The sequence below is a fragment of the Terrapene carolina genome, unplaced genomic scaffold, assembly GCF_002925995.2.
Source record: "Terrapene carolina triunguis isolate 2854851 unplaced genomic scaffold, T_m_triunguis-2.0 Scaffold112, whole genome shotgun sequence".
Taxonomy (NCBI): Eukaryota; Metazoa; Chordata; order Testudines; family Emydidae; genus Terrapene; species Terrapene triunguis.
Genome location: NW_020664463.1, coordinates 17,146,369 through 17,158,835, shown reverse-complemented (window position 1 = coordinate 17,158,835; position 12,467 = coordinate 17,146,369). Strand labels below are relative to the sequence as shown.

The 12,467-nt window shown below is 41.8% G+C and overlaps 1 protein-coding gene across 1 annotated transcript in view; it reads right to left on the bottom strand.

Moving 5' to 3' along the window:
- Positions 1 to 3,505: 3,505 nt before the first annotated feature.
- KLHL42 (kelch like family member 42) overlaps positions 3,506 to 12,467 on the bottom strand; it is a 16,662-nt gene continuing 7,700 nt past the window's right edge. Inside the window, exons 2-3 of the mRNA XM_024198653.2 lie at positions 7,631 to 7,824; positions 3,506 to 6,335 (exon numbers count right to left, since the gene is read on the bottom strand). Coding sequence (XP_024054421.1) covers positions 5,884 to 6,335; positions 7,631 to 7,824 — 646 coding nt within the window. The 3' untranslated portion in view covers positions 3,506 to 5,883. The remainder of the gene's footprint in view (positions 6,336 to 7,630; positions 7,825 to 12,467) is intronic.

The following is a 12,467-nucleotide window of genomic DNA, read 5'->3' as shown; positions in this document are numbered from 1 at the left end:
TATCTCACTAGTCTCCCCACTAAACTCTCCACCCCTTCAAAACACTAAGGATTCTACTACCTTTACATTGAGTAATACCGCAATCTGTAAATAGCCCTGCTGAGTTCAATAGGGCTATTTGTGGACTGAGGTCCTACTCAACGTGAGTCAAGGTGGCAAAATATGGCTCTAAAAGACAGTTCTCCATGACAAGGCCAACAAAAGCAATGTGGAATTGGTAGACTAGGACATTTTCAAAATGTGACTAGTCAAAAAAGTTAGGAACGTTTGTATAGAGTGAACAGGAAAAAAAATTAAACCCATTTTCTCTTAATTTTACCCAAATCCATAAATCCCTATCTGGGGTTCAACCACTACATGCAGAGTTATGGGGCATCGGTTACTTTTTGGAGAAGTTATTAGGGGAAAAGTGGAGGGGGAAAAGGGAAAGGAAGAGGAAATGTAAAGATCAGTTTTATAATGGGAAGCTAATTTCAACTTTAACCATGGAGCACCTTTCAACACTCCCTAATACGTCTAGCTTTTCTTTACAAAGAGCTTGAACAAGAGAGAGAGCGAGTGCATAGATCAGCTTCAGCAGGAAGAGTTGATAAGCATCAAATACATACTGCACAGAAGGGGGCAGGCAGTTCTGGGTCCACAGAAGGACGAGTCCTGCATCAGAAATCTGACCTTGGCCATGACTTGGAGGCTGAGGACAGGAAAGAGCTCAGCTCTGAGCCCTGGCATGCAGTGGAAGTGAGGCATTTGGGCCTCAGAGGGGGGAAGGAAGGGAGCAACTGTATTACAATAGAAATACCTCCTCCTCCAGTTTTGTGTCAGCTAAGATGTCTGTTGTTCTAAATGAGAACACCAGAATAGTCAGCGTAGCTGAGGAAGGTGGAAGATCCATCAGAGGAGACAGAGAGAGATGGGTTTGTGTGTGTGTATGAACAATATAGGATCACTGGACCCAGAATGACTGGTTGGGCTCTATTCACATTCTAGCACTGTTGGAAGTGAAGGGTCCATTTTATTAATTGAAAAATATTACTTTATTACAGTGCATCTGTCACCTCTAGGCATAGTGACAAATTTTTCAAACACATTGAAACAGTCACAAGTTACAATTAAAAAAAGGGAGTGCAGGGTTAGAAGAGCTCACATGTCCTTACACTAGTGAACCTCAGAGAAGTCTGTGAGCGCTGACAAACTACAAGGAGCTGAGTGCTTTTATCTGCCACTGGAGAGCATGGGACTTGAGGGCACTCAGCATCCTGGAGAACTGGACCTTCCAAAAGGCCACAGTGCCTATTCTGCAAGCAACAAATGGAATAGAGTAGTTTCAGTTGAGTTGTGCTTTTTTTGACAGGCAGAGTTAACATTTAAGAAATTGTGTGTGTGTGTAATAGTTCTAGCTGCAGTAAAAAATGAAAGCATATTAAAAAATGCCAAGATTCTTATGGCATACTTAATACAGTACTTGTTTATTGATAACATCAACACCATCAGGAAAAAACAAAACACACACACCATGATGCATTAAGGTACCAATTTTAAAGGTGGTGAAAGAACAATCTCACAAAGGCCAGACTCCTTTTCCAGCATCTTCTCCCCTTTTTGGATAAGAAACATAATTTGCACTGAAACAGGCACCGAGCGTATCAGAGAGAAAACATACAATCTGTACAGAATGTCAACATTAATTAGAATATCAGGGGGAAATGTTTCAACTCTCCCTACCTTAAGGTTTGTGTTTTGTTTCTAAAACTTACTGTGGGTGTTGGGAGCCACCCTTTGGTCATCCTTGTAAGTGCAAAATCAATCAAATCTAGTACAGACACTCAAGGTTACTGCCTTCAGAAAGGAATTCTTGAGAACTGCTTATGAACTCATCACACCAATCTTTACCCTTAAAGAGCTGCCCCAGATCATAACACCACCTACTGCATGTACCTGCCTAGCAGGGAAGATAGGGAGGATTCATCACTGTGAAGCATCTGAACATGTCAAGTGCTGAGTGTCATTACGTGCTATGCCTTCCATTCTCTTTAGGCCTCTGACACAGACCAGTCTTCTCACAGCCTCTGAATAACTAGTGTCATTTCTCACTAAAATGAGGATTCGATAAAAGCAACATTTGTTGCTCTGCAGCCCTCTCCTCTGCTAGGGGTCCAAAGTTAGAGAAATAAAAATGCCCTACGGGGGCTACATATTGATTGCTCCATTGTTTCATCCTGGTTATTGGTAAGAACAGCAGTGTGAAAGGCAGATGGCCAAGTTCTAAAGGCTGATAAACTGGTATCATGTAATTTTAGCAAAACAGGCTGGACAATGGATGTAGCAAGGCAAAAACTTCAAAGAAGGGAAAATACAGACATGGAAGGTCAACTAGCAGGGCAGGGAGAGAAAGCTATGGAAATTGGCCAGGGAGATTATGTGGAAAACAAGCTTAAATATCATCCAAATCTTATTTCATACTGAAACCACAGACCATACCTGGAAAGGCAGAAACTATAGGTCTGATGATCTCTCTTTGCGTTTGTCTCAGTGATCTTTACAAGCCCTTAGAATTGTCCTCTGTTGTATAGTCAGTTTTTACTCTTTCCAGTTTTTACTGTCTAGTAGAACTGGCCCATGAAGCAAGGACAGTGCCCATGAGGGAATATGAAAGCTTGATGCCTGGGTACACAACCCTGAATAACCTAGACATGAAGGGCAAGAAGAGGTACTGAGGATGGATGGCTAAAACACAAAAGGCAGGTGGGGACAGGGGAACTGAGGTAAGCTATAGCTGATTATGTGAAGAAAAGAAAAAGAACCACTATGTAAACAAACAAAAAAATTGACAAATGGAAAGACAAATCTGTTAAGAGATACAGAGAAGACTGTAAACACTTCTGAAGACAACTAATCTAGAGCAAGGTGGGATTCCTAGCTGCTTTCTGTCCTAACACCTCCCACAAGACAGTTTCAATAATGAAATAAATAATAACAATACTAAGCATGTATGTAGTTCTTTACATGTTCAAAGTGTTTAATCAATTAAACTTCAACACACCAGTGGGGTAGATATTACTATCCATAGTCTGCAATTGGGGAAAACAGACACAAAGGAGCTAAGTGACCTGTACAAGGCCACACAATAACTGAGGGGCACAGCTGGGATTAAGACTCAGGAATTCCCAGTCCTGTGCTCAATTAAGTAGACCACACGGCCTCTCATTTTAGTATATTTATATAGCTGCCATTCAAGGGAAGTTTCATTGTCCCTTACATTAAGACTGTTTTACCCACCAAGGGAGGGAACAGATTGTCTTGCATCCCTCAACAGCAGTTCCATTGGCTGACTGAGAAGCAGTTTGTTGATGAGCTATGAAAAGAGCCCCTCTGCCAGTCTACCTTGCCTAGGAAGGCAGTAGCTGCTAAACGATACCGTATGTGGAATATTAAAGCAATGGAAAGAAAAGGAGAATGGAATGGGACAGTCATTAGGATTTCTTCTCTAAGGTGTGGAGGGCAGTTCCTCCCCGAAAGAAAAAATGGTTTGTGCAATGGTTATTTCAGCCTGGTTCAATACGGTCCCACAGCATTATCACAGCACTGCCCAGACGTTTCATTTGACGAGAACTGGGAGCTGCGGGGGGCGGTGCCTGCGGACGGTCAACGTCAGCAAAATGCCTCACGCCCCGCAATCAGATTACTTTGATGGGCCCCAGGCTGCCCACCACTTTATTAAAGCCTGTGCCAATTCGGATGTATTTGAAGTAGAGATGCCAATGTCCGAATACTCCACAAAATGCATGTCATCTACTGTCTCAGCTACCACTCCCATCTAACTCACCGGTGCTGGCTCATCAGACCTTAAAAATAGTCATCTGATCACAGAGCGCAGAAAGTAGGACCTGCAGAGAAAGATTTTCTTCATTTCGTATAAGAGAATGATAAAGTTGACTGTACATTAACCTAATATAGTAGGAGGCCACCGTGAAAGGAACAATCACTCCCAAGAAACAAAACAAAGCTCTTAAAACCCCAGCTTGGGTTGGAAGTCATTGGATTAATGGACACCAGATTTGAAAGTTGTCATTCGGAGATATTACTCTAGGCAGGGGGTGAATCTGGAAGCGATAGCTCTTCACAAACAATTCAGCACATAAGTCATTAAGCCACAGAATGCAGACTGACTGACTCCGCTGTGAAGAGATCTCCAATGTATATTGTTCTGATTGTGATCTGGGGTGCCCTTGGGAGATGCTAGGAAAAAAAAATCTAGTACTGCAGAGAACTGAAGGAAAACAAATCATCAAATAATGTGTGTAAGGGAAAGCTGTCGTGGGGTAATGGCCTCCTACTCACGTCTATCCTAAGACACTGAAACGACGTGTTTTGAAAATATAAAACAGGGATTTTATTCAACTATTCCATTCCAGTCACCTTATTTCTACACTGGAGTAGATGGGATTGCTTAGCCTGCTTGTGCTGGTATAACAGAGGCAGCTGCTCCTTGTGTGTCACATTTTCAAAACCATGGCCACTCACATGTTTGTGCGCTCAGTTAGACAGTAGGCACGAACCTGAGTGCTGAGGCCTCCTGATTGCTGTAGTCAAACTTGCACCGGCAGTTCATTTTGTGGGCACAAAACCTGCAGGCACATATTCTCTCCAGCCAAAAAAGAGGCTTCTATGTTGACTGAACCACTGCAAGGGATAAGCTTGAATTCTCCATCTTCCCCTGTCATTGAGCACACAAGGATAAGTGGCCCAGTCCTGGAAGCAGCAGCATCTGTGCTATGTGAGAAAGCTGTGGCATGGGCTCTGCAGATGTAAGACTTTCATGACTGTCCTATCTCTCCCCTTTGCCAGGGGAGGAGTTGTGAATGCCACCCAAGCAGATAGAGTGAACAGGCTCTTCAGAACTGTCAACTAGCGAGAGAAGAGGATCCAACTGGACTAAAGATCCCCCCAGGCAATTTGAGAGGGGCTGTGAGGAGAGGACAGGAACCCTCTTCCCCAAAAGTGACTCTTCCCAAATCCCCCAAATTACCACCTATGAAAAGTCGGAGGTCCAGGTCTCATCTCTGCCTGCCCCTTCCCTATGGGGCAGAAAAGGGATTTCCATAGACCACAGGCTAGAGTAACCCATATAACACCATCTGGTGGGAAGGTAAAGGACAAGGATTCACATAGAGCTGCTCAGGTGACAGTTCAGTTACATGAGCTCACCTCTCCTCACCTCTGAGCTGCCCCGCACTCTTTTTGTACATGGGGCTGACCAACCCCAAGATGGAGCTAGCCTGCTTAGCCTTCTGGGGCTCATATGCATTCTACTGCCACGTAACCTGCCCCCACAATTTGTTCCCTTGTTTCTACAATTGGATCTTAATGGCTGAGTATTTGGAGAAGCTTACTGAACAAATAAAAAATAAATTTAAAAATCATTTCTCCAGCTGAGCAGACGTTCCCCATTTTGAGTTTAGTGCCCCCTGACCTGTGCTTTTTTTTTTAAATGTAGGGAGTAGTTCATTGCCTGTCACCAACTTACATTAAAAGAACATCCAATACCCAGGGGAGCTCTTTTAAATCTTTGTGCAAATGTGCCCAGTGCCTACATGGGTGTTTCATAAGAAACTGTAGGGAGATACCAACACAGTGTTGTTGTATCTGGATTGCACACACGGCTTGGCATCATTTAAACTGAAGACAACAACAAAAAGTAAGTTTAATTGAAATTTTCAAAAATCCTGGAAACATCTCTATTAATATTGAGTTTTGCAACTTTTTTTTTTTTAAACAAAACCAATATTTTATGCATAGGCTAGGTGACCATGTCCCATTCAGAAATGAAAATAATTTATTTCTTCCAAAAATGACAGATGAAGTGAAAGGAAAAAAATGGTGTAATTACACTTCTATCATATTGGGTAAATATACAGAGCAGACCAACAAGTTTTGTCCAAAGGCCGGAAAGCGTCTAAGTGACTCCCAACTGTCTGAAAATATATTATACTTAAGAAAAATCCGGTGTTCCAAGCTTGTAGATGGCGTAATATCTCTGCTCATTATATAGATCCCATCATTATGGAGAGTACAAGTCAAGTTGAGACCTGATTTGGACGTGTTCTCCTTGAGGTAGAGCCATTCTCTGGTAGCAGTGTTGTAAGACTGCACTGTTAACATGTCCTCACTTTGGCTAGATTTTTGGTTAGGTCCCAGTTCATGAATACAACCCCCTACCAGGTAGATGGTTTCCTCGACAGAGAGCATCTGCTGTTTGCGAATGTGGACATCACACAACTCAAAGTTGGTCCAGCAGTCAGAGATGGGACAGTACTGCAAGATGTTCATATTCCTGTCTGAAACAAAGGAGAGATGTTTATGCAAAAACCCAAACACATCAGTAGAGGTCTATGGTATGTCAATCAGTATTACAGATTGTCTATCTGTTGTTCACATTGGTTCTAAATAATCAATGTGTCTTCCAACCCTGCTTGTCATGTGTTAACTTATTTACAAGGAAGTGTTGGATTGACAATCTTTTCCTTTTTGAGACTGGAGTCTCTGATCACTTTTTTTCTTTTGTAGAGGGTAAAATTTTAAACCACTTTTGGCACAATGATTACATGATCCAAGTGGTATGAAGGGAGTAAGGGGCTTAGTTGAATAATTCCTGTGTGTTAGCTTGTGTGTTTCTTTTTAATCTTTGGTCACTGACTGATACTTGAAAATTGCTCCACTTCCCCCTGCAGAAAATATTCTCAGGTCTCAGTCAATGCATCCTTTAACTGGGGGAAAGGGAGGGAAAGGAGAAAAATCCATGAACTCCCCTAGACCTTACCCTGCAGTTTAATTTACTTGTGAAGCACCGAGACATCACGGTGAATGGTGCTGTGGAAAACTATAGTGTGGACAAATAGAGAAGAGCTAAGTATATTTGTTTTCCTCCACAGTTCTAATACAGTAGATGCAAACAGTGTTTCCTTTTTATTTCTTTCCCCATCCATGCACCACAATCACTGATCATGTCAGCAGGAATGCACACAGCTCTGCTTTTGCCATTACAAGGTACAGGAACGCTGCACGGCAATGGGAGGCTAGAGCAGTGATGGAAGGAAGCAGGTTTCTATTTAACTGTATCACATAAAAATGATGGCTATTTCTGTTTATTTTCTTGGCAGAGCAATGGAAACACCAGCTTGTAACAGTTAAGAGGTGAACGGAAGTGTTTTTATTTTATTTTTTAAATGAAAAAGCGTGTTTGGGATCTTAGATTGCTAAGAGAATATATTACAATAAGAAAGTTATTTTAAAAGGAAACAAAAGGTTTTAGCTGCTGAGACCTTTGTTTCATCTGCAACCACCAAACCCCTAAAAAGGAGAAGACTGATCTGCGTGCCTTGAAGTGTTTTAGGATTTGCAGAGGTGCCGAACATAAGCAATTCCTTAGAAGTCAGGCCACGTTAACTATAGGCACCCTGCTTTTAATTTTTGCCTGTCAATTATTTTCTTCCCAAGTGTTTTATCTTAGGTTATTTTCTGTATTTATTTTTAGAGCTTTCCACTTCATCTTTAAAGGCAGATTAAATTTTGGTCTTGAACAAACTGGTTTTGGTCTTTAAAAACAATAGGGTTTAAAAGAAATGTGTCTTACCTCTTGTAGTATATCCCCCAACAACATAAATTTTGCCCTTGCATTCACAAGCTGAAAATTCTGCAAGAGGGTTTGGCATAGATGCCACAAAATTCCACCAGTCGTGCTCTGGGCTGTAACACTCCACATTGGAAAGGGATTGACCGCCAATGGCATAGAGCTTTCCGTTTACAGCCAAAAGCTTAAAATTGGACCTAGAAGACACAAATTGGAGTAATGAAATAGCTAGCATGTGAAAGAAAAAACGAAGAAAGGAAAGGACATTATTTTTATGAAGGTTCCAAGATACCATTAACACTTCAAACTTGTACCATCAGCCAGTATATTATAGTCTGAACTGTTTTGTCTGTGCCCAAAATAGATTGTAAGCTCCTTGGGACAGGAACTGTATCCTTTATGTTTGTAGAGGGTTGAGAACACTGAGGGCATTCAGGAAAAAATAATAATGATGAGTCTTTTTAACGTCTTACACTTATATTTCAAATCAATACCATTTAAATGTAGCTGTTCAGCAGAGTAATCTGTTCTAGCTGTGTTGTGTTTTGTGTGTGTGTATTCTGTTGTGAAGCACGTGTGCATTCACCCACAGGCACAGACGCTCACTCGCTCGCACGCGTGCGCGCACACACACACATACAATCTTATTCCAGTCAGAGTTCCTGGAGTTTCATGCAAAAACAGATTAATACCTGAAATTGAGCACTGTCCCTGGTCTGTGATAGTGTCTCAATAGCCCATAATAAATAGGCATTTATTTTACTACAGGGTGAATGACACCTTGCAAAAGACAAAGAGGAATATCTCCTCTCTATATTTCTCTCTTTATTTTCACCACCACAATCACCCTGAAAGTAACACATTTTGGTATTCTTCCCTTCAGTCCAGGGCTAGATATTTTCACACCTTCCTCTGAAACCACACATTAACACAGGATGCTGAGCTCAATATACCAATAATCTGGTTTTAGTGTAACAGTATCAAAGTTCTATGTTTTCCCTCCCAATTTAATCCACTGTGTCCTGTATATTTCACAGGCTGCAAAGGGAAACTTGCCGATGATTACGGTATCACTTTGCAACTTGTGCCTCTAAAAAAATAAAAATACAAATAAGACACATGGAGAAACATTCCAAAGACTGGAAAAAAAGGGGAGATAGGAAGACACATAAAAACTGAAGCAAAGGAGCAAGATGGGAAAGAGATCCAGAACGGGATCAATGGATAATAAAATTGCTCCTTCAGCACGACTTGTTCTGAGCCAGATCCAGCAAATTTTACTCAGGCAATAAATTCAATGGGTGAAATTTATCCCTGTGCGCTGGACCAGCATAAGGCCAATGCAATACCCCATTCAAGCCCGTAAAGGCTTTAGTGGTACATTAGCTATGTGCTGCCCTGTACACCAAAAGGTGAGTTCCACTCAGTGCAAGCATGAGGTTACAAGTCAGTAAGAATACTGCCTATGTAGATATGCATGGTTTTGTCTGAACAAAATGAATGTTGTCTGGCAGCAGATTGCCCTGCAATTTTTTTGTATTAAATATATTTGGGGAAGTGTAAGGGGGAGGAGGGAAGTCTCCTTTCAGGTGGAATCATTTTGTTCTTGTAATCCTGAGATGGCTCTGGAAACTAAAATGCTTCTCTGAAAGAATTATTTGCTTTTGATTCTGTTTGTGCTGTCGTTTCCTATTAAGTCAGTCTGCACATCTCGAATGTAAAGTGATTATGTTTTCTAGCTTAAAGAATCTGGACTTAAGTGGCAATAATGGGTATGAAATGAGAGCAATTACTTGCAAAAACATTCGAGTTTCAAAGAGGAGTACCTATTTTAAATGCTATAGCAAGAAGAAAAATAAATATACACATATACACTACTGGAGTTCCATAACTGAGGAACTGTAGGTTGACTATGAGTACATTTTAGAAATTAAGCATATCCTTTAAAATTAGTAAAATGTTAGCAAGTCTACAGTGTGTTTGTCTGCGTGTTATGGAGAGGCAGGAGCAGAGCTCTGGTCTTATAAAATTAATTCACTTGGGCATATACAATGTCTTTCACCTGATGGCCACAAGACAACTTTGCAAAGTTGGGCATTAACCCCATTTTACAGATGAAGAAAGCTAACATACAGAGAAGACAAATGAATAATCCAAGGTCAGTGTCATAATGGAATAGAACTCAGGTCTTAGTCAGATTTAGCTGCTCTAATCACAAGAAAATGTGGCCCCTTGCTGCTTTAGTTGTAGGGAGATCATTAATATCACATTTATCTGATGGCGTCTGTATAACTGGAGGCCTTGTTACAAATCTAGGGAAGATTACTTTGTGAATGATGTATGGCACAACCTTTAACTTCTATTAGCCTAGAAGGGGTTCCTGTCAGATATTCGTGTAAAAGTGTTCAGATTACATATCTGATTTCAGCATTGGTTAATATGATGTTCAGAGCGTACCCCTCAAATACGGGAAATCTACCTACAGCACTAACTAAAATATTTATTTTACTCACAGGCACTGATCATACTTTGTCAACGCTTGGATCCTAACTTAATAGAGAGATTGCTTTGAACAACCACTTGCCTTTGTGTGCCAATTACAGCAATTGCTTTTATGGAAAACTAACATTAGGAAAGTATTTAATGCCTTTTTAACCTTTTTTTTTAAATATGCTTCAGCAGCTAGAAACAAGGAAAGCAAGCACCATACAACAAACCACCTTCCCATAACCACTAGCCAGTGTTCCATGGACCACAGTTTGGGAACCACTGATCTCAATATTGGGTCAAATCCATTCCTGATGTAACTCCACTGACTTCAATGGAGTTACACCAGGAATCATACCTTTCAAATGCCCCTCATTTGGATGACAGGTTTCAGAATAGCAGCTGTGTTAGTCTGTATCCGCAAAAAGAACAGGAGAACTTGTGGCACCTTAGAGACTAACAAATTTATTTAAGCATAAGCTTTCATGGGCTACAGCATCCGAAGAAGTGGGCTGTAGCCCACGAAAGCTTATGCTTAAATAAATTTGTTAGTCTCTAAGGTGCCACAAGTACTCCTGTTCCTCATTTGGATGTCACTCATTTTAATCCCAAGGTTACACACAAATTTGTTGCCCCCTTATTTTTATAGCTGAAAACTATTTACATCAGCGATAGAGACTCATGAAAGTGTGATTACAGGAAGAGGTGTTTACAGGAATAAATCCCATCGCACTTTAGGTTTCCTGCATGAGTACAGTATATTCCCATTTATGGCCGAAATCCTCTTATCCAATCCCTTCCTTGCCCCCCATGTCTCTCAAGGAAAGGATTTGGTTAATACAGAGGTTTGGGTAATAGAGCAGAGACCCCCCCCAAGACAGGACTGCAAGGAGGACGAGGAGCCCTCAGCTGTGGGGAAGGCCACCCTGCTGCTGAATGGCCCTCTGTGGTCCTGCTGTGATGGGAGTGATTGAGCAGGGCCATGATAGTGAAGCTGCAGAGGGCTCCCTGCATTGCCACAGGGCCAGTGACACCCAATCTCTGCAGGGACAAGGAAGGTTGTGGTCCACATGGGCAGAGCAGAATCCTGGCAAGGGGCTCTGCTCTGCCCCACACCTTGCGCCTGCAAGAATCAGGTGTCACTGGCCCTCCAGCAGCACAGGAAGCCTGCTGCAGCCCCACTATCATGGAAGTGAGTTAGTGGGGCAGAGCAGAAACCCGCAGCCAGAACTGTGAGGAGTAGGACGAGCCCCCAGCTACAGGGGAGGCTACCGCGCTACTGAATAGCTCCTATCCTCTTGATTATCCAAACTCACGATTATCCAAATAAAATCCATGTCCCCCATGCCATTCGGATGACAAAGTACACTGTAGTTTGTTTGTACCCTTTATTTTGGATCTTTCTCATGTATTGCATCCCATACTGGGGCCTTGGCAGAGCAAGAGGTATGTCTGGGATGAATCTGGCCTTAAGGCTTTTAGAGTGGAAGTGTTTGTAGTAATTCCTGATACCCAGGAACTGGGAGTGAGGGGATGGAAGTGGGGAAGAGAAGATCTCTTCAGGAGGCAGCCTGAACGTCTCCTAATCCTCTAGGATTTCACCAGGAGCAGCTCCTCTTGTCTCCCTGTGGAAGCCCTGCAGGTGGCAGCAGCTCAGGTACAGACTGCTCCCATAAGCACTGTTCCATATGCATCTGCATGCTCCCAGGCTGGTGTTTACAAGGGCCTTTCAACCCTGGGATATTGTCTACCAGGGAAAAAAAAAAAACACAACACATCACTCATTTTGGAACAAAATAACAATTAAAAATACAGCCAAGGTTGGCTCAAAAGGCAGGGATTCTAAAGGCAAAATATTTAGTAAATTTCATTTGGCAGCGTCACTAAGTAAAACAAAAGGGAAAAGGACTCTGTTTATCACTACACAATCCCTAAAGCTCCTTGTTATCTCCCTCTCTCTTTCAGAGATAGTGTTTTTTCTCTCTAACTCCACTGGGCCCCAAGAGCATGACTTTCCATGTGAAGTTACTTCCTCGTAACCAGGGATCCTCGTTTTCCATCATAAAAAGGCCAAAATTCTGATTTAACCCCCAAAAGTCCACCTTTTTCCATGATTAAAAAGAAACTCTGAATTTCAGTTTCCCTAGCCACAATATATACAGTTATCAATTGAACACAATGTTTTTTTGTGGTAGCCGTGTTAGTCTGTATCAGCAAAAAAACAGAGGAGTCCTTGTGGCACCTTAGAGACTAACACATTTATTTGGGCATAAGCTTTTGTGGGCTAAAACCCACTTAATCAGATGTATGAAGTAAAAAATACAGGAGCAGCTATAAATACATGAAAGGATGT